This window comes from Carlito syrichta, unplaced genomic scaffold (genome assembly GCF_000164805.1).
Source record: "Carlito syrichta isolate Samal-C Ts95f unplaced genomic scaffold, Tarsius_syrichta-2.0.1 Scaffold138451, whole genome shotgun sequence".
In the NCBI taxonomy this organism is placed as follows: domain Eukaryota; kingdom Metazoa; phylum Chordata; class Mammalia; order Primates; family Tarsiidae; genus Carlito; species Carlito syrichta.
In genome coordinates this window covers 344,227-367,201 of record NW_007082547.1, presented here as the reverse complement: position 1 = coordinate 367,201, position 22,975 = coordinate 344,227, and the positions used below count along the sequence as shown (strand labels likewise).

Genomic DNA, 22,975 nt, shown 5'->3' with positions numbered 1-22,975 from the left:
TTGTTTGGTGACTGCTTTAGTAGACCTTTTGTGGTTCTGTCTATTTCGTGACAGTCCTGCATTTTGCTCACTGTTGGACCATTGCTGCTTCCTGGAGCTTGTTCACCATCTTGCTGGGAGAGACATGTCTGTATTACATTCGGAGAACACTTGGAGTTGATCTCTGCCTTGTTTTGAACTTCCTTCTAGATACTTGTTTGCCATGCAACTTAAGAGGGACCTGCTGGAGGAGCGTTTGACCTGTGCGGACACCACAGCAGCCCTTCTCACGTCCCATCTTCTGCAGTGTTAGTATCTCCCTGCCAGTGGGAACATGTGCTGATGATGGCACAGGAGCACCAGCATTCAGAGAAGCTATGCCTAGTTAGCTGCTGATGCATGTGCATGATTAATGTGCCTGATAAAAGAATGAATTGTTTCATTTCCAGTATTTTTTATGAGCTAAAGATTAACTTTTTTTTTTTAAGAGACGGTGTCTCTTAAAAAAGGTTGGAGTGTAGTGGCACAATCATAGGTTACTGCAGCCTCGAACTTCTGGGCTCAAGCAATCCTTAGCCTTCCAAGTACTGGACTATAGGCACACACACCAACTTGCCCAGATAATTATCTTTTTTTTTTGTAGAGACAAGGTCTTACTTTGTTGCCCAGGCTGATCTTGAACTCCTGGCCCCAAGCAATCCCCCTGCCTTGGCCTCCCAAAATGCTGGAATTATAAGCATGAGCCACCACACCCAGCCAAGATTAACTTCTACAAGGGAATTCCTTGATGCAGATAACCTCCACCTGGCAAACAGAGGTTGAGGCCAAAATCTGTAGCCACATTCATTCTTTTGGATTGTCTCTCATGTATGCCTTTGTGCATTTCACCAAGAGTGCATCTTCAGTCTAGGAGTCAGGTTGTAAACCAAATCTCAGCCCATCCTGAAAAGGACTTTGTTGGGATAAAAATTACAGTCCTCTCAGTTTAGTTACCCATGGAGGAAAAAAGGAAACGTTGCTTCAGTATCACACAAATGAAGAGGTGGTTCAGAAGAATCACTATGTGAAGAATCATAGTGACTTCAAAAAATAAACAATGAGAAGTGTAAGAAGTAGTTCTGAGAACCTGGTATGTGACTTGCCGGGGCCTTACAAAGCCACCAGCTGTAGGAATGGAAAGAAGGAAATATCTACATTTCTCCTGGACTAGAGGCTGGACCACAAGTTCCTAGCACAGAACTAATGTTTCTGAAATTTGAATTCAGGAAACATAATGTAGAAAAATGTCCAAAATTTAAAGAATTAATAAGTATGTGAGTTATTTGCAGTTTCCTTGGTCCTTGGCCAGATACAACTTCTTCAAATAGTAAATCTTATGGGTTTGTCATCCGGCACCAGGGACTTGTTGACTATCATTAGGAAAAGTTTTCAAAATGACTTTGGTTTTTACTCATTTGACCAAAGACTTCACAGGTAGACAAATGGTACTTCAGTGCATTCCTTTGAACTGTTAATTTAGTAGCGCTACTTACTTAAGTGCTCTGTATGATTTAATTGGACTGTTACATTATAATAACTTGTCCAATTGTAATTTTTACCTAGAAGTATGCTGCTTAGATTGCAGAACACTAAAGAGACAAGACAGCTCAATGCAGTGTATATTCTGAACTCAGTCTTTTTGTTATAAAAAAACACAATTGAGCATTGGGAAATGTGAATAGAGTCTGAGTCTGGGATGGAGCAGTAGTTCATAACCCCATTCCTATCTGGATGGTTTTACCCGTGAGTAAGAATGTCCTACTTCATAGGAAATCCATCCAAAGTGTGATGGATGACATGTTACCAACTCACTCTCAAATGATTCCAAGGAAAAAAAGCTCTTGTACTGTGCTTGTGATTTCTCTATGAATTTGAGATTGTTCCAAAACAAAAAAATAATATAATGCTTTAAATTATTGGACTTTACTATTTTTAAAAAACATTTGTAGCCTTAAAATACGTGAAATTTGAAAGATAGATTATTCCTCAAGAAATATGAATAGCCCTGAAGGGAAAATTATTTTAAATTATCTTGAAAAAAATAGAATAAAATACACCATCCAGGTCATGATAGTCTGGAGACAACTTACATTTAAAGTGCGGTTTTAAAATGATAAACATTCACATTAGACTCACAGCTCAAAATTTGCTTTCCTGGAGTCACTTATCAGCGTCTTTGTTCTTCAAGAGTCAGGAGAAATCCTCTTCACCTGCCTTTATACTTACCTTTTAACAGCATAAAATATTTGGAAAAGTAAAATACAAAATATTGCCTTTTTAGGAATATATTATTTTACTACAGATTTAGGATAATTTTTTTTACTTCTAATTTATACATTGGCATGTACAAATGCTTGTAGTTTACTTTATTTAAAAATTAGAATTACTGATTTTTATGATCCATCTCAGCGGAAATAGGAGATTATGATGAAACCCTGGATCGAGAGCATCTCAAAGTCAACAAGTACTTGCCCAGCCAAGAGCGCTTCCTTGAGAAGATACTGGAATTCCATTGGAAGCACATGTAAGTTGGTCAGAATTGCTGTTAGCTTATTTTTACCACAGTAATGACTAATCTGCATGTAACCAGAAAGGACTGATGTCATGGCTTCTGCAAAATTCTGACTGAAGTAAGGACCATTGCTCCCTGGTCTCAGGACACACAGCTGCCCCAGGAGGCAGCTCAGCCAACACAGAGAGGTTGCAGGCCTGGCCTGATATGCCCTCACAACTGCAAAATGTGCTGCTTTAGGAGGGGCTGAAAAAGACATCAGGGCCTGGGGAGGTAGATGCTAGTGAGCAGGACACTGGGATGCTGCCATGGTGGTCTCAGCCTGGACATGATCTGCTGCTTTGTCCCCACCGTGTGGCAGAAGGGGTCCTCCAGGGGGAAGCAGCCATGCTGTGGTAGAAGAGGAGGGGATGGTATATGAGACTAACACCTGATTCAGGGCATTGGGAATCACATGATAGCCATGTCCTTTGGCTTAAGATGTTTTAATTTTGCTAAGACTTGACACTGGTGTGTTTTTCTGGATTGAAATGAAGGAGACCCAGAGGAAGAGTGCCAGGGGAAGAGGGATTGAAGGTCTGGCAAGGTGGCTGGGAACTTTAGTCACCCAAGGGAAAGTCATTCTAGAGGACTTAGCCTTGCCTTTGTGAAACAACCCACTGAAATGCAAGTTTATTTTGTCAGATAATATGTTGTTAAAGCTGCCCTTTCACACCTTCAAAGTTTAAGTGCCAACCATGCATTAGCCACTGCTATCAGCACTGGGTGCTCAGTTTGAAAAACACAGACCAGGTTTTCTGCCCTCACAAATCTTATACTACCCTGCAAGGCTATGTGTAGGTTTCATGCATCTTCCTCCTCCTTAATACATGGGGAATACCTTTTGTGTGCCTGACCTGGATATACAAATACATCCCTGCAGATGGGGAATGCGTGGACATAAAGAAGGGTGAATTTGGCACTGTAATGTGATGTGTCCAACTGAGGTGACTGCTTCCAGTGGATAGGTGGATTGGGGTGCTGGGGAGAGTGTCAAAGGCATGTACGTTGTATGAACCCATGCAGGGAGTAAGATCAACTAGGGAGAAGGCAGATACAGGTCAGGAAGAGAGGAGAGCCTGGGATGAACCCCTGAAGAGCTGTCCTGGAGAGATTGAGTAAAGGAGGAGGTGCCCACAGTGAACACAGGTGCTGAGAGAGTTTTAGGAAAGCAGCCACAGCCCCTTGGGATGGGGCTCACCACCAGGCCCGGGAAGGTAAAAGCAGGAGTATGCCTGTGGGCTTCTGCTGCTTCTGTGAGTGCTGAGAGTGGGTTACAGGTTCAAGCATACTGAAAGTACAGTGAGGAAATGGTGTTGGCATCTGTGAGCACTTTTGTTGAGAAGCCTGCCTGTGGAAGAAATCAATTACTAGACTTCAGGGTAGCTGTGTGTGTGTGTGTTCATATGTGTGCAGGTGTGTTATATATATACAAGTGTGCCATAAGTTTGCATGTAAGTTATACCTGTTCCTATGTATGCATTGTGTGTTTGTGTATATGGCATGTATGTTCATGTACATACACATGTGTTCATGTGTGCGCTGTATACTGTGGGTCATATGTGCACATGTGTGCTTGTGTGTGTGCATGCCTCTGTTTGGTGTGTGTGTGTATGTGTCTTAAGACGTATGCTTTAAAAACTCTAGGAAGCCAGTAAGAGAAGACTAAGATGAGTGATGCGCATCATACAGATATACAGTTATACTCTTCCCCAGTGAGCCAGGAAGCAGCCAGTTCAGCACTCTGTCTCTGGCACTCACAGTGTTAATATGCCACCTGTGTGCAACAGTCTCAAAACTTTATTGCGCATCTTTTGTTTCTTTTAATCACTCTTTGTGTAGGATTTTTGTTTTAAGGACAACATTGTACCTTCTTTTAATCACTGTAAATTTCTTACATTGTCTCATAATTCTAATGGCTCTTCTATGACCCACCAGAAGCACCTTTATAATCACTGAAAAAGATATTAAAGAAGTGTTTTTCTAGCCGGGCTCGGTGGCTCAGCCTGTAATCCCATGCCTTTGGGAGGCTGAGGTGAGTGGATTGCATGAGCCCGCAGATTCGAGACCCACCTGGGCAGCGAGACCTCATCTCTACAATAAAATAAAATAATCAGCCGGGCGTGGTAACGCATGCTTGTAATTCCGGCTACTCGGAAGGCTGAGGCGGAAGGATCGGCGGAGCCCAGCAGGCGAGGCTGCGGTGGCCGGGAGCGGCCACTACACTCCAGTCTGGGCAACCGAGTGAGACTCCAACTCAAAAAAAAAGTGTTTTTCTTTACATTACCAAATTTATTTTGGGCCTTTGAGATCATAGAAAAAGATGTGAAAGTTGGCTGGTCAAAGTCAGAGATGCATAATGGTTGCTGGTGTTTCTGTAGATGTACAAAGTTAATACTGAAATAAATAGCTAAATATTATCTATCTCTTCTTTCAAATGGGGATTTCTAACTTCTGAAGATTTCTGAAGTGCATTCTAGGTTTCTTTAAACACCAAATCATGATTCCTCTCCATAAGTAGATACTGGCATATACATTGAAAAGTAGAAATTTGTATTTTAAAATTTTTTGTTGATAGTTTTACAAATAAGTGAAACTTCCGAAATTAGGACTTCTTGGAAAGCAGTTATGCCACACACCAGGCATGCCATCTTGTTGATGATGATGGTTTATTAAACTATAAGCTACTAGTCAGGTATCTATATCATATTCAGAGAATGGAAATTTTAGTCAAAGAGTGGAAATCATAGGAATAGCATATTTGCATTATTTCTTAAAGATTCAAAAGTTGAGACATTTAGAAGGAAAAAAATTTTTGTTTTCTTACTGAAGGAGTATAATTTACTGAATTAAATAATACAGGCCTTTTTTGTCTGTAATTGATGTACGTTTGATTTTAAAGACATTATATGCATTAGGTCACCACAAAGGAGATTTACATCTAACCATCAACAGCAAAAAAAAACACAAGAAAGTAAGTTTCTATGTGATCCCAACAGAGATACTCTTTCCTTGATCATAAGAAAATTAAGTATTTTTAGAAGGTAAAATTATGAAGTTTACAGAAAAGATACAATTTCTCATATTCTATTTTTGGCATAAATTTTAATTATTTTCAATGAAACCAAAACTTCCTGAGCCCCTTTCAGTGTCACCTAAAACTTGAACTTCTTCTATTTCTTGATAAAAAATCTGTTCACAAAGAAGCTGTGCAGTTCAGTCACCTTTTTGACTTCAAATTTTTCCTTGCCAAAATTAAACAGTACAACACCAGCAGTTCTTCTGTAATCTTAATCTATGACACCAGCTTCTACATCTATAAAGTATTTTGCAGCCAATCCAGAATGTGGAGGTACCCATCCATAGCACCCAAAAGTAAACGAGCTATCTGAATGTCTGTTTTCACAAGTGCTTTCTCCATAGGTGGTATTGTATAATCATAGGCACTGTACAGGTCATAGCCTGTGGCCTGCATGGACCCCTGGATCGGGACCAAGGCATGCCCCTAGATCCAGGCAAAGCGGAATTACATGCCACCCTCCTCCACAGGTCATGCCTGCTTGCTGGGGGAAATGGTGGAAGTCTCTTCAGAGCAGGGCCTGACTGAGCAAGACGACAAGTGGAGGGAATAATCAGAAAAGTTCTTAATGGGAGATCCCATGTGTAGGGTTCAGGCATTGAACTTGGGTGCCCCAATGAGATCATCTTCCCTTCATACTGTCTACAGCTTCATGTGAGCATCACATTCCTGGAAGCTGCTCAGTGTGCTGCAGACCACGTTCGCTTTCTGTTTCCTGTAATATGACCATGGGCCTCAGACATGATAAACACATTGTGTGTTGTAAACTTTTATGTGGATAAAACCAATTATTCTAGCAGTGATATTTTTATTCAACTTTGTGATTTTATTCTTATAAAATTATGGAGTGGGAGGTGGAGATGAAAGGATTGCCTGAGCCCAGGGGTTTGAGACCAGCCTGGGCAACATGGCAAGACCTCATTTCTGTAATAAATAAAAATATTAGCTGGGCATGGTGGTGTGTGCCTGTAGTTCCAGCTACTTGGAAGACTGAGGTGGAAGGATCACCTAAGCCCAGCAGGTAAGGCTGCATTGGTCCTGAGCATGTCACTGCACTTCAAACTGGGCGTGAGACTCCAACTCAAAAAAAACCAAAATAAAGCAAAAAAATGTATTTCACAAATTGACATGCAAGGGTGTGTCTAGCCAGCTGCTTATCCTCTGCATCTCAAGATGGTCTTGTCTGTATGTAATGTAAAATTTGTCACTGTCAAGTACAAATTGTGGCCAGGCACAGTGGATCACACCTATAATCCTAGCACTTTGGGAGGTGGAGAAAAGAGGATTGCCTGAACTCATGGGTTCGAGACCAGCCTGAGCAACGTGGCGAGAGCTTGCCTCTACAATAAATCAAAAAAATCACCTTGGTGTGGTGGTACATGCCTGTGGTTCTAGCTACTTGGAAGGCTGAGACAGAAGGATCCTCTGAGCTCAACAGGTTGAGACTGTGGTGGCCATGAACATACCACTGCACTTCAGCCTGGGCGACAGAGTGAGACTCTGACTCAAAAAAAAGTGCAGGGAGAGGGAGTGCAAATTGTAAGGCTAAGTATCTAGTGAATGCGAAGGATATACATTTTACCTATTAATTGAAGGAAGCTGACTATGTCTTTGGCCTGTATGCATAGTATGTTATGCAGTGAACCATCTACCGTCTAAAAGCACAAAATCTTCCTTGTTTTATTTTATTTTGTTTTCCTGATCACTTCTATGATACATTTTGGCTCTTTTAGAAATCAGATGTCTAGGACAAAATTATAAACTTCACAGCAACTTGGATGGACTTAGAGTCTATAATACTGAGTAATCTATCACAGAAACAAAGAACTGAATACCATGTGTTCTCACTCATAAATGGACTTGAATAATTATCATAATAGTATAAGAAAGAGATTGTCAGTAGTGGGATACTGCTAGGGGAAGTGGTGGGCATACCTCATCAACAAGGATACCTACATAATGAACATTTGTATACCTAACCCTGAATTATACCCCACATCTTCAAGATTAAAAATTTTTAAAAAAGAAATCAAATGTTTGTAGTGAGTTGATTATACTGTCCTTCATTCCAGGGGCCAGACGCCTGCTGAGTCAGATTTCCAGGTGCTTGAAATTGCTCGAAAGTTGGAAATGTATGGCATCCGATTTCACACGGCTTCTGACAGAGAAGGGACCAAGATTCACCTGGCAGTTTCCCACATGGGTGTTCTCGTGTTCCAGGTGGGCCAGAGGGGCAGGGAGTGCTGGGAGCAGGGAGGGAGGGTTCTGCAGCCTGGTGGGGTTTGCTTTTATGGATACTGGTAAATTTTTGTTCTGGTGAGTAAAGTCTTGCATTGGAAGAGGAGCTTTGTGTGTGTCTGGTCTCACCTCTTACACCGTAGGGAAATTGATCTCTTGTCCTTTTCTAGCACCCATTTGATTATCCTCCTGTCATGGAGCCCACTGCTTCCTGGGACTGACCTTCCCACCCCCTGGACTCCCAATTGCCTCCTGCCCCACCAGGGCTGCCCACTGTCCCTTCCCTCTTCTGGTTTTTTACTCTCTCCTGGGGTGCCCCCACCCAGGCTTCCCAGGACTCTTCACCCCTTAGAACCCTAAACCGTGACCCTGGCTCTTTCCTCTGGAGCAGTCTCTATGCTGGGGGTGGGGTGTGACCTGTGCTGGACTATGAGAGCTTTGTAATGAGTCATATTCATCATTTAAATAAATGAAATAGAATAGAGTAGAAAATATCAGAGGGTGCTGCATGTGATACATGTTGTCTTCTGGAATGTTTGTATTAATTTTGATGAATAGGTGAATAAATGATGACTTTGCCCCCACTCAGTTCTATTTATGGTTGTGTATATATACTGGGATTTGTGATGTCAAAGAAGTTTGAAAGCGACTGCTAATACAGCCTAGGAGGAGTTTTTCTCCTCATGCAGGCCCTTGACATCTCTGAAAACTGTGGATAGGGGCTCCCCAAAGTTCTCTCTTACTCAGGTTAAACATTTCTAACTTGTATGATCCCCTCATTTGGGGACAAACTAGTCACTAACCCTTGTAAAATTTTGCATCTCACATAGAATATAGTAATCCAGAAAAGGTCTGCTCAGTACTGAGTGTTGTAGAAGTTTTCATTATTGGATGTTGGGAGCCAGCCTTGGAGGCCCACCTGATTGACAGGGTCCTGGTGGGCCGAAGACCCCGGGCTGCAGGGTGACCCCGGGAAGCTGAGGCCCTCTGTCTTCCACCTTTGCTGTTTGGTACCGCCGAAGAATTCTGTGTAGTCTTGGAAGAAGAAAATGGCATGTTTATGCAAAGTACTCACACCTAACCTGAGAATGTCATAGTTCATTTTCCCATTTTCCCACTATGCCGTTTGGCCTTTTCTAACATATGCAAGGGTTAAACTCTGAAGCACATCAAGAATGCTTTCTTTCACTTGGTTATAAGTTACTAGATATTGCTTGAGTAAAAAATGATATAAGTATTGGAGCCTGGGAACCTGTTACCTACATGACCAGCTCTTTCTTCTGTGGTCTTCTTTTAACCCAGAATCACCTAAAATGCTTTGTTTGATTCAGATCAACCCTAATCAAGCTGTGCTTGTTTTCTTTTTATTTTTCTTTATGTTTTTCAACTTAGCCCTCAAATTTTAATTTCCTGTCAGAAAAAAATTAATTCTGAACTTAGAGTGTTAATTATGTTTTATTACATACTAAACATAACTAGAGAACAATAAGAGTCCATGATAGAGACCAACCTTAGCAAATCATACCCTTTGAGTGAATGGTGCAAGGCCTCCCTTTACTGTACATACTGAGGAGAGGTCCTGCACTGTGCAGATATTAAAATCACTTCTCCATATTTCTAGAAAAGGGCAAATAATTTGCAAACTAAAGAAGTTATAGAAGAAGGAAGGTATTACAGACTTCAGATTAAAGATAGCAGATTGAATCCATGTAGTTATTTTTACACCCTCAAAATCTCACCAGAATGACAGTGAAAGTTGTTTGTTTTTTTGTGTTTTTTTTAATGTTTTAAGTCCATAAGAACAAAAAACAGGGGGGTGAGGGGGATGGGATTAACAGTAGCAAATATCTATCTGGGAATGCGGAAACACCTCTTATCAACAGGGTGCCTGAATGAAACATAATTGTACACCTAACCCTTAACTGTACCCCACAAAACCATAATAAAAAATATTGATTAAAAAAAAAAAAAAGAACAAAAAACAGGAAAATAGCCAACAGAAGATGAGGGATATCCGTAAAGTTCTGGAAGTTGGGAAATGAGTACTTGAGCAGGAACTGACTACAGAGTGGATAAGGGTGACATCAACAGCCTGCAGTGGGAAAGCCACAGATCAGGCCAGTGTGACCCCAGGATCCCGGGAAGACTTCACAGTTGGATACTGGTACGTCTGATAGCTGGGGCAGGCTGGGGCTGGAAACAGAAAACATGGTTTCATCTGTGTGAGGAGTACTTGCAACCTAGATAGGAACCAGAGTAGCCGCTCCCTGTGCCACAAGAGTACAGGGGTCACTTCTTCTCTCCAAAGTGCAGAGCAGAAGGTGGAGAGGAGGTGCTTCACTGAAGGTGGGAAAAGCCTGCAGTCCAAAAGGCAAGGCAGGTCCTCCACGTCTCAGCCAGGTCGACACTTGAAACAGGACCGGAGGCTGCTCTCCACAAAGTCTGACCAGCTGGGGGGGGGGTGGGGGGGACCTGCAGTATTGACCATGGTGGGTCTGGGTCCCCACAGCTAACAGACCCTACACAGAGCAACCCACCAGCATTTTAGAGCCTCCCCTGTTAAAAACTTTCATATGGAAACACATTCAAACTTACAGAAAAGCTGTTAGAATTAGAACAGCACCAGGAGACCCCGTGCACATTCACCCTTGACCAGTATTTACCCCATTGTTCTGTCTTTTGTGTTTCCTGTCGCTGTGTTTTCACTCCCTGCCCTCCTCACACACACAGTATTTTTACACGTTTAAAAGGCAGTGAGGCACATCATGGCCCTTCATCCCTCATTCGTTAGTGTATATTTCCTAAGAATAGGCAGTGCCCTATATAAATACAGTGCAAATGCTGCTGACACTGTTGATATAGTCCTTTTATCTAATATACCATTTATTTTCCAACTCTGTAAGCAGGCCCAGTGATGTCTTTTATAGCTTTTTTCTCCAGGACAGGACCCAGTCTAGGACCAAACAAAGCATATAGCTGTCATGCTTCAGTCTCTTTTTTTTGAGTTGGAGTCTCACTCTGTCACCCAGACTGGAGTGCAGTGGCTACTCCTGGCCATTGCAGCCTCGACCTGCTGGGCTCCAGCAATCCTTCCGCCTCAGCCTTCCAAGTTGCTGGAACTACAGGCACACACTACCACACCCGGCTAATTTTTTTTTTATTTATTTATTGTAGAGATGAGGTCTCACCAAGTTGCCCAGGTGGGTCTCGAACCCGTGGTCTCAGGCAATTCACTCACCTCAGCCTCCCAAAGTGCAGGATTACAGGCTGAGCCACCAAATCCAGCTCATGCTTCAGTCTTCTTGAATCTGGAAGACTTTCACAGTCTTTCATTTTTATTTACCTCTTATGACATTGACAGTGTTGAAAAACAGTCCCTTTTATTGTTTTTGTTTTGTTTTGTTTTTCCAAATTCACAAACAGTGGCAGTCATATTTTAAATAGCCCATCTCTAAAAATTCAAGTATTTGAACTTAAAAATCTTCATTATCCTATTTTTTTGGTCCTATAGTAAAAAAGAAACCTAAGCTTTTGAAATTTTAGATATTTCCAGGATAATTATACAAAATTCATTTAGAATTTTGCTATATTTGAGGAAAATCAATTCCTAAAATTAAACCAAAAAATAAGTTTGAGTATATATTTGATTTCCACTTACGTCAAATTAAATTTAAAATTAAACTGCCATGTTGAAGTTCCTGGAGGGTATTCTCCTTGCTCATTCATAAATGTCAATCCTAGTTGAATTATCTTTAACAAGTCTACATTACACCGCAGTAGTTGGTATTGATAGTCAGCATTGCTCCTGAATTCTCCAGTGGGTCTTGCAACCATACCTGGAAACTCGGTGTCCATAGTAACGTATTTATATTTTCGGATAACTTGACGAATTTTCTTCATCTCTTCATCCAAGTTGCAAGCCCAAACTTCACAAATTCTTTGGCTATGATCTACAGTTGCTGCTGGCATAGTGAGGGCACAAGGAAGTATAGATACCAAGCATCAAAATGTTACACTTGATTGAAGTTTGTTTCATAAAATACTCTTTTATTTATGTACTTGTATCTCTGAGCTTGCGCTCCTCCTCCTCCTCGCCATAGAGACAGCACCCGGCGGCGGTGACTGTTGGTGCCCCATAAGACACCTCTCACCCAGCAAGGGGGAAAGGGGAACCAGAGCTGCACTGCACTGTGCTGTGCCGTCGCTTTTCACTCCTTTTATTGTTAATAGAACACTCCTAACTTGACTTGTTGGGTGTTTTCCTGTGATTAGATGCAGTGGTATGTTCCCAGCTGGGCCCCACCAAGTAGTGTGTGTCCCTCAGGGTGTCAACCTGGAAGCACTCGATGGTGGCTTATCCTCACCAGGGATGTAAATCTTGATTTCTGTGTTTTCTGGCTCTTCTACCACACGGTGACAAGTTTTTCCCTTTTGATAAGCAATCCATGGAGACTTCCTGTCCTGCCTCACATTTCCCTAGGTTAACATCTGTTGATGATTTTCGCCTGAACCAGTCTTACCTGATGTTTACAAATTAGCACTCCTAGAGCCTCACTTTAAATACATGCAGATGACCAAGAAGGGCCAGGCAGCTAAGGAAAATCTCTAACGTAAGGGACAGGTACCAAATTCATAGGGAAAGGGGACTCAGAAGAAACTGAACCAATGCCGGAGATAGAAGATATAGAAAAACAAAACAAAACTACCATATCCTTAGGAGAATGCTGTTTTTCATCTGTCAGATTTTGGCAGAACAGAAAAATTGCTTTATGCTGTATCATGCACATAAGAAATAGGAACGTTCCCTTTATCAGAAATATAATTTTTATCTTGTCCTTTTTAATTTCAGCCTTGTTTGTAATAGTAAAATACTGGAAATTAACCATTAGAAGACCAGTTAAATAAGTGATGATGCATCCATATATATTATGGGATATTGGGCATCTGTACAAAGAATGAAGAAACTCTTTATATCCTGATATGTGAAACATTTTTCAAGATGTATCATTATATGGAGAAAAAATTCAAAACTGTATATAGTAGCTACTGCTTGTGGGAAAAAGAGAGAAAATTACACTCACACAATATTCTATACAAAATAAACTGGTGAACTTAATGTCCTCCAGGAAGGGTGGTTGCAGCTGGCAGGCTTTTGGACAGTAGTGAGGGGGAGACTTTCACTGTGGATTCATTTTTGAACCTTCAAAATTTGAGACTGGGTGCGGTGGCTCACTCCTGTAATCCCACTGCTTTGGGAGGCCAAGGGGGGGAGAATCACTTGAGGCCAGTTAAAGACCAGTCTGGGCAACATAGTGAGACTCTATCTCTACAAAAACAATTTTTAAAAATTTAGTCAGGCATAAGGGCACATATCTATAGCCCCAGCTACTCAGGAGTAGGAGTAGCTACTCAGGAGCAGGATTTCTGGGATCACAAGCCCAGAAATCCAAGGCTGCAGGACCTACAATTACACTACTGCACTCCAGGCTAGGTGACAGAGCAAGACCCTGTCTTCAAACAAACAAACAAAAAAGAATTTGAACGTCATTAATGTATTGCTGTATTACATTTTCAGAAAACCTTTACAAAAATACAAAAACACTGCAACTCTGAAACAAGTACAGGATGCCATGAAAGGGACAAATGGAGAACAAAGAGATGTTTGCAAATGTAAAAATAGGGCAGCAGAAGTGGCAATGTTGCCAGAACAAGAATGATTGAAAGATAAAGTTGAGGAAATTTCCACAAGGCAGAATAAAAGATAAAAGAAAGAAAGATAAGGAAAAGTAAAGAAAATTAAAGAAACAGCCCAGGAGTGCCAATATCCAACATGCAGGAATTCCAGAGGCAGGGTCAAAGAAAACAGGAAAGGAAATTATTAAAGAAATTACAGAAGAAAAAATTTTTAGTGCTTAAGGCACAAATTTCCAGATTGAAGGTGCCTACAAGTTCCTAGTAAAACAGATTAATAATGATTGCTACAAGGTACATCATCATGAAATTTCAGTATAGTAGAGAAGATCAAGAGCTCCCAGGAAGGGGAAAGGGAAAAAAGAAATAAATATGAATTAAAATCTTGTAGGCTTGTCAGTAGCAACACTGGAAGCTAGAAAGCAATGGGGAGGGCAGTGGTTAAAAATTATTTCCCACCTAGAATTCTGTGCCATGTCTTCTTACAGAGAAAGGCATTTTTCAGACATGCAAATTTTCAAAAATTTAACTCCTGCCCACCCTTTGTAAGGATATCATTAGAGGAAGAATAAACCAAGACTGAGAATGAAGAAGTAGGATGCCCTGCATCAGAAACAGGCAAAGGAAGACGCAGGCTGTGCCTTGCTGAGGGAATATCTGTCGAGACCAGAGCTGAGGACGGGACTCCAGGAGGGAGGGTAGATGTAAAGAAGGAAGCTTTACCTTATAATATAAAAAATGTTATTATAATTCACCGTAGCTCAACTGGTGAGCCATACTTACATGATCAATAATATAAACACTAAATTTAAATTCTACCAAAATTAGGGGAGTGTAAAGAAGGGATAGTTTTGAGAGAGTGGTGGTAACAGAAGTTTGGGAGACATTCTTAAAGTGGAAAACGCACTAGAGGTGTTAAACATGAATTTTACAAATAAGGGTGAATAAATGAATGAGAGGAAATCCTAGGAAGGCAGCCAAGAGAGTGAAAGTACTGCTATCTAGGAAGAGGGCTTGAGGTAGAGTGGGTGGCCCTGAGCTGGCTAGGTTTGCTCCCAGTCCTGAAGTCTATTTGGCGTTTTTAGATATAGCATGGATTATTGGATAAAGATTAAAATAAAAGTAGGTCTCAGTGCTTTGCAGTGAACTGTGTACCTTTAAAATTGTTGTCTTAAAGCGTTGTCAAGTCAGGGTGCAATAGGTAAAGGCTCTAATTGTCCTTGGGTTTTCTACTTATTTCTCCTTTTGCTTTATGACCCCAGGAAATACAGATATACAGTCAGCCCACCATATCCACAGAAAAATAAAACATGAAAAACAATACAACAATTTTAAAATAATGCAGATTTAACACTGCAGCATAACAACTATTTACATGGCATTTACATTGTATTGGGTCTGATAAGGATTCTAGAGATTATTTGAAATACATGGGATGATATTCATAGGTTATATGCAAATACTACACCATTTTATATCATATACTTGAGCGTCTGTAGATTTTGGTATCTGAGGAGGTCCTGGAATCAATCTCTAAACTGAGAGACAACTAAGAATTTTTTATTTTGATGAGAAGGGAAACCAGAAAGTGAGGAAGCAGCTGGAAACAACTGTGAGAGTCTCCCGGCTATTTCTGTGTCTTTCTTGGGCAGCACGCATCCTGTCTTCCCTCTTTAGCAAGGCTTTGACTTTTTAGGACTTTGCCCTAGGTATGTATATCCCTAGGTATATACGTGTTTAGCACTGGGGCTGTGGGAGTATTGTTTTGTTTCCCTTTGCTGATGTTTTGTTTCGCTTTGTTTTTAGAACACAATTTAGGAGTGGAACTTTGAGAAGGTAGTTGAAAATCCTCCAATATTTTACTTTGAGTGGAAATTAGAATAACATAGTGTTTGGGCAAAAACTTCGGAAACTAGGATCCTTCGGTCCTCATTTAATCCCTAACATTTATATCTTGGCTTTGAGGACATCTCTTAATGCAGGAATTTTTTAAAATTGAAATATAGTTTACCATAAAATTCACCATTTCAAAGTGTACAATTCAGTTATTTTAGGGTATTTACAGAGTTGTACAGCCATCATCACTATCTAATTCCAAAATGTTTTCATCACCCCTGAAAGGAACCTCCCTTTAGCAATAACTCCCCCAGCTCCTGGCACCCATTGATATTCAGTAAAAGCAACTCTCAGGGTATTTTTGCCTCTATGGGTTACCTATTCTGTAAGTTTTCTATTAAATGGGATCAAACAACAACATGTGACCTGTGGTGTCTGGTGTTTCCTTGTTTTCAGAGTTTATCCATATGGTAGCATGTGTCGATGCTTCATTTCTTCTTATGGTTGAAGGGATTTGGGGGGTTGTTTGTTTTGTTTTGTTTTTTGTGGAACTGTCTCTGAGGGGACTGCATCCCTTACCTTGCTGCCTCCCACATTGAGTTTGCAGAAAAGAGTACATGCTGATGACATCAGGAGTTGAAGCTAAAATGCCAGAGCAGTGTCCCAAGACACTTTTAATATCTTATTTTGAAACCATTTCAAACTTGTAGAAAAACTGCAAAAATAGCACAAAAAGCTCCTGCTGCTCTTCATCCAAGACACCTGTCCACCTATTGCAGAAGGCCCAATCTAGGTTCAAATGTTTTACCCAGGCACATTAGTCTCTGCAGTCTGAAACATTCTTCCTTCTTACCTTGGTTCTCATGACTTGGCATTTTGGAAGATCACAGGGCAGTCATTTCGTAGAATGGGCTTGTCTATTGCTTTCCGGTGATCAGAAATTGGGCTAACCATCCCAGTGGAAAATTCCCAGAGTGGCAGTGTGTCCTGGTTCAGATGGCACATGGTGTCCATCTGCCCTGTCGCTGGTGGTATTAACTGCGATCACTTGGTCAAGACGGTGTTTACCAACTTTCTCTACTACAAGGTTACTTCTGGCTTGTAAGCGCAGCACTTTGGGAGGCCAAGACAGGATGGTTGCTTGAGGCCAAGAGTGTAAGACCAGCCTGGGCAACATAGCAAGACTGTGTCTCTACAAAATAAATGTTTTAAAATTAGCTGAGCATGATAGTACATGACTGTAGTTCTAGCTACTTGGGAGGCTGAGGCAGGAGGATCACCTGAGCCCAGGTTACAGTGAGCTATGATTATGTACTACACTCCAACCTGGGGAACAGAGTTAGACCTTGTCTCTTAAAAAAAAAAGAAGTATTTTGTGGAGAGCTACTTTGTGACTAAGCAAATATCGGGTACTTCTTCCCACTTACATTCTAGTTGGATCACTATGATGGTTGCCCAATGACACCTCTAAATTCCATTCTTCCTGCTACTGGAAGCAAGAATTTTCTCCTCACCATTTATTTGGTTTATGTCACTGAGGATTCATAAACTCAAATCTGATATTTGATCATCTGTTGCTGTCATTATTTATTTTGATTTCTAAATTGTCCCACATTTTGCCCAAGGGAGCCCCTTTAATCTGGATCCTTTGACCTTTTAACATGTCCTCTCACTTTTGGAGTAGTTTGCTTTCCAACAACAGTATGTTCCAGGCTTGATTTATACTTTACCTGTTTGACCATGGAATCAGCCATTTCTCCATGGAGCTCTGGCCATTTCAGTGGAGAGTGGTATTTAGAAACCCAAGATCTGTGCTCGCTTTGGCAGCACTTCTACTAAAATTGGAACAATACAGAGAAGATTAGCATGGCTCCTCCACAAGGATGATATGCAAATTCATGAAGTGTTCCATATTTTTACAGTGTATACAAAATAAAACAATTTGTATTTTAAAAAAAGAAGCCCAAGATCCAGGCACTAGGTTTGCCCATTATTTTTGGGGGTCTCATTGCTCCAAGGTCTTCTCAATAGATAAAGCTACACATGCGTGCATGCACCTGCTCACATATATATATGTATCTCTATATCTAGTCACTTGTTCCACTCCAGCACTCTATTCTAACTTTTTTCCTTGCCTTTAGTGAGAAACCTAACTCCACTTCCCATTCCCAGCCCTACCAGGCCACTATCACTGCCCCCTCCAACCATTGTCTTTGTAGGGGTGGACTTTAAAAAACATGTAATATTAACATTGATAAAAGATCATTTGTAATAAAATCTTATCAAAGAAGTCAAGTTATCTTTCTAAAATAGGTTAATATGTCTAGTATTGACATTTTAATCCAGAGTTATTCCAGATATAATGATAAAATATTCAGTGGGTTACTGTGCTATCTGTCAAGTACATAATTTAAGCATTCTCTATTTAATGAGAAAGGAAGTATGTGTTTAGCTTGCAAATGTGCCACAAAGTGTCTGTCTCTTGAATTTCAGGGCACCACCAAAATCAACACTTTCAACTGGTCCAAGGTCCGTAAATTAAGCTTCAAGAGGAAAAGGTTTCTTATCAAACTCCATCCAGAGGTTCATGTAGGTATTATTTTGAGCATTTCTTAAATTATGGCTAGAATATTGAAGGGTTTTATTAAACTACTTTGTAAATGATTTCAGCATACTGCACACAAGAACTCAGGACAAGATTCGGGATTGGGGTCTGGAAGGGCTAAGGGCAGTCTACTAGCTGATCTTACTGACCTTCCCCAGGAACCTTGTCACCCACACACAGCTGGGCTCCATCCCTGGGGTTTCAGATTTAATGGGTCCGAGGTAGGTCCAAGAAGGTGCAAGTCTAATAAGCTACCAGGAGCTGCTGAGAGTATTAGCTAGTATAACCTTTGTTCTCTAGCTAATGAAGCTGAAGAACAAAGTGTTTATCATAGTGTTCAGAGTGATCAGAATAAATTGAGGGGTGTTCCCAATATTCTCATGTGTCTTTGATCCAAAAATTGACGTGGTGGCTCATGCCTGTAATCCCAGCACTTTGGGAGGCAGAGGCAAGAGGATTGCCTGAGCCCAGAGGTTTGAGACCAGCTTGGGCAACTTGGCAAGACCTCGTCTCTACAATAAATCAAAAAATTAGCTGGGCATTGGGGCACACGCCTGTAGTTCCAGCTACTTAGAAGACTGAGGCGAAAGGACTGCCTTAGCCCAGCAGGTCAAGGCTGTGGTGGCTGTGAACGTGCCACTGCACTCCCACATGGGTGACAGAGTAAGAGACTCCAACTCAAAAAAAAAAAATTGACCTCTAAATAACTCTTAATTGAAGAAGACTTGGTTATCAGGAAATAAGTATTTATTTCTTTAGAGATTGCTAGTCAATAAAGTAATAATTACGTGTGAATTTACTGAAATAAGTAAAAACGGAAAAAGCAAATGCCTGTTTGGTCTGATATTTGGAAAAAAATTCAGTACTTCAAATTATTCAAAGTTGTTCAACTTGCTACGTTTCCACTGTACAATGGGAGTTAAGAAATAAAAAAGTAGATTAGCTAAGCCACTGTGGGGTTGAAGCTTAAGAGATGGCTGTGCCTGTGTTAGCTTAGATATACTTTGGGTCATGGGAGCTTTAGAGGCAATCAGAAGAAAGGCTTTACCTAAGCCTTTAAAAGACATTTGATTAGCAAGACTTTGCCATATACCAGGTTCATGTGCTATATGTAAGTGTTGCTACTTTTGGTAGAAGGACTGAAAAGGTGGCCTAATTGTTTATTATTCAGATATCTCTTTTTTGGATGAAAGGAAAGTAGAAATGTGAACACACATACAAAATGCAAGTACAGGTCTGCTTTAGTGTGTGAGTAAAATTATTTCTTGCAGTTATTCTGAGAAGGTAAGCAAAGAAGAGAATTACTGCTCAAGTCACTGAAGCAACTATTAATTGGAATAGGATGATAAGTAAAAACTCAGAACTGTATTTGGATCTGCACCTAGCAAAATTACATTTTATGTTCCCTAAGCACTTAGATTTTTAAGACTAAATATAGAAGTCTAAGTATTACAGTCTTTATGGAAAGTAATTTGGTTATATATATCAGAAGGTTCAAAAATGTACATTATCTTTGAGCTCAGAGTTCCATTTCTAGGAATTTATCCTAAGGAATAATTATGAGAGACAATGCAGTGGTTTCTTCTTGGTGATATTTATGATCCTGAAAACTGTATGTCCTAAAGAGCGAAACATCTTAGTTTTTTTTTAATGGAGAAAAAATTCAGTAATAACATATAAATATGTCAACTGGAAGCCCAACACAATGGCTCACACCTGTAAGCCCAGCACCTTAAGAGACTGGGACAGGAGGATCACTTGAGGCCAGGAGTTCAAGACCATCCTGGGCAACATAATGAGACCCTATCTCTAAAAAAAAAAAAAAATTGTTTTTGTTTATTGGTCAGGCCATGGCGGCATGTGCCTGTAGTTTCAGCTACTCAGGAGGCTGAGGCAGGAGGATTGCTTGAGCCTTGGAGTTCAAGGCTGCAGTGAGCTAGGATCGCACCACTGCACTCCAGTCTGGGTGACAGCGAGACCCTGTCTCTTAAAAAAAATAATAATAATAACTGTCGTGAAAATATGCCAGTTTGCTAGGTGGGAAAAGTGTTTACAAAGATATACTTCAGAATATCTTTGAAGTATATATCTTGAAAGTTGTGTGATTGTGAATGACTTCATTTTTCTGCTGCTTCTACAATGAATATGTATGTATGTATGTATATATATACTGTGTTTCTCTTCTTTGAATTATATAAATACAGCCAGCAGTCTTTTTGTACAGTTTTTTAAAAAATGCTTTCTAATTTTTAATTTTGTAATCGCCTGGTTGGTAGTTGCTTGTCTAATACTTTATTATTGAATTAATTACTTGAAACTTTGATTTTGTTTCTAGGGACCTTACCAGGACACATTAGAATTTTTGCTGGGTAGTAGAGATGAATGTAAGAACTTTTGGAAGATTTGTGTGGAGTATCATACCTTTTTTAGACTTTTCGATCAACCTAAACCAAAAGCAAAAGCTGTCTTCTTCAGCCGGGGCTCCTCCTTCAGATACAGGTAGGGGCCATGCTGCAGGCCATGTGGTCTTCTCACTAGTTTATAAAGCTGAGAAAATAATACTCACTAGTCAGGAAAGAAACATGTAAAGTGTGTCAGAGAATTACATTCAAAGTGTAGCTACTGTAAAAGATAATTACTGGATAAAGTATATGAAATAATAACGCTGAAAAAGTTTGTCTTAATAAACACTTTGTTTTCTATTTCTTGGGAGCTTGGGGGAAAAAGGAAAAAACTTTGCTTAGAAAATCAGTGTATAACTGATATTACAAAGTATAACTTTAAAATACGTATGTGTGGGTTGGGTGTGGTGGTTCACACCTATAATCCCAGCCCTTTGGGAGGCCAAGGTGAGAGAATTGCCTGAACTCAGGTTTGAGACAAGCCCGGGCAACTTGGTGAGACCTCATCTCTACAGTAAGTGAAAAATTCAGCCAGGCATGGTGGCACGCACCTGTAGTTCAGCTGCTTGGAAGACTGAGGCAGAAGGATCACCTAAGCCCAGCAGGTCGAGGCTGTGGTGGCCGTGAGCGTGGCCCTGCACTCCAGCCTGGGTGACAGAGTGTGACTCCAACTCAAAATGAATAAATAAATATATAAATAAATACATAAATTAAAATACATATGTGCGTATTTATATGAACAGATGGGCAAACCTTACTTTCCCTTTGTTTTTTACTGTAAAAAATTAATGTTGTGACTTACTTTAATTCTTTTTCAAAATTCAAACCTTTATTTACAGTGGAAGAACTCAGAAACAACTAGTCGATTATTTCAAAGATGGTGGAATGAAGAGAATTCCATATGAAAGGTAAACTCTGTGCTTTATGATGTATATACTTTTAAAATTAAATATGTTTAACTGTTACTTGAATAAAAGTCATGTAAAACACATAAACATGTATTTTGACACTTAAGTTCAGTATCAGTTTAATAAAGAAAATGGATTTCTATTATCTTTATACAGACATAGTATACACCTACATATTACTTTTTAGTTTTCTGGTCTGTATAGCTTAGCTTTTATATAATGTTTTTACATAGTATGGTAGACTTTTAATCTGAAAATCCATGTTTCTTTGCATGTGAAATTTTTCCCTTAGTGTAGGTATATAATTTTACCTCTTTCAGGTTATCTGTTTTTTATTTGAATTCTTGTCTTCTGTTACCCTGCTCTTTCTAGTTAGATGCTTCTGTTTGAGCTACATTTTTATGTGAGGTTTTCTTCACATATGGTACACACTAGTTGCTTTAAGAACAGATTTTTCGTGACTCGCCTGGGCAACTTGGCGAGACCTCATCTCTACAATAAATCAAAAAATCAGCCAGGCGTGGTAGCGCGTGCCTGTAGTTCCAGCTACTTGGAAGGCTGAGGCGGAAGGATCGCCGGAGCCCAGCAGGTTGAGGCTGCGGTGACCGGGAACGGCCACTGCACTCCAGTCTGGGCGACTGAGTGAGACTCCAACTCAAAACAAAAACAAAAACAAAAAAAACAGATATTCAGAAGGAGGGGGTTGGTTGCTCACACCTTGTTCTGTTTTGCAGAAGGCACAGCAAGACTCAGATGTCCATTCGTACTCTGACTACAGACCTGCCAAAACAGGTTAGTCTTTTCTGGTTAAAAATGTAGGCAATATTAATCACCTGTACTCTTTTGGAAAATAATCTGGCAGTGTTGTAACAAAAGTCTTAAAATTAGTCATATCATTTAGTGGAGCAATTCCAGTTCTGAGACTCCATTTTCAGAAAATAGTCCTAAATAAAAAGTTTTATGTATTGAGCTGTGTATCATTGTATTACTTGTAATACACTACAAAATCTTAAACAACCATCATCTGTGTGGGATGACTTCCTAGCTACTTGTTTTTTTGTGTTTTTTTTAACTGAATTCACTTATTAGGATTTTTTTTTTTTCTTTTTTTTTTGGAGTTGGGATCTCACTGTCACCAGGCTGGAGTGCAGGGGCATAACCACATCTTACTGCAGCCTTAGCCTCCTGGGCTCAGGTGATCCTTCCATCTTAGCCTTCTGAGTAGCTGGGACTACAGGTGTGTGCCACCACATGCAGCTATTTGGGTTTTTTGGTTTTTTTTAAGACAGGATCTTGCTATGTTGCCTAGGCTGGTCTCAAACTCCTGGGCTCAAGCAATCCTCAGTTAGTGAGAATTTTTGTAACCATTACAAGAATTGCTTATAAACAGTATATAATAACATGGGGAAATTCTTTCTTTCACTGTCATGTTAAGAGTGAAAAGCAGCCAGGCTCGGTGGCTCAGCCTGTAATCCCGCGCCTTGGGAGGCTGAGGTGAGTGGATTGTCTGAGCCCGCGGGTTCGAGACCCACCTGGGCAACTTGGTGAGACCTCATCTCTACAATAAATCAAAAATCAGCCAGGCATGGTAGCACGCACCTGTAATTTCGGCTACTCGGAAGGCTGAGGCAGAAGGATCGCTGGAGC

The 22,975-nt window shown here is 40.4% G+C and overlaps 1 protein-coding gene and 1 pseudogene across 2 annotated transcripts in view; one reads left to right on the top strand and one right to left on the bottom strand.

Moving 5' to 3' along the window:
- FARP2 (FERM, ARH/RhoGEF and pleckstrin domain protein 2) overlaps window positions 1-22,975 on the top strand; it is a 129,792-nt gene that overhangs the window by 64,906 nt on the left and 41,911 nt on the right. For both annotated transcript variants that reach the window (XM_021708462.1, XM_021708463.1), the window contains 7 exons: window positions 190-287; window positions 2,428-2,542; window positions 7,721-7,868; window positions 17,907-18,002; window positions 20,354-20,517; window positions 21,260-21,328; window positions 22,063-22,120. In XM_021708462.1, the coding sequence (XP_021564137.1) occupies window positions 190-287; window positions 2,428-2,542; window positions 7,721-7,868; window positions 17,907-18,002; window positions 20,354-20,517; window positions 21,260-21,328; window positions 22,063-22,120 (748 nt within the window). The remainder of the gene's footprint in view (window positions 1-189; window positions 288-2,427; window positions 2,543-7,720; window positions 7,869-17,906; window positions 18,003-20,353; window positions 20,518-21,259; window positions 21,329-22,062; window positions 22,121-22,975) is intronic.
- On the bottom strand, window positions 5,675-6,230 carry LOC110594794 (annotated as a pseudogene).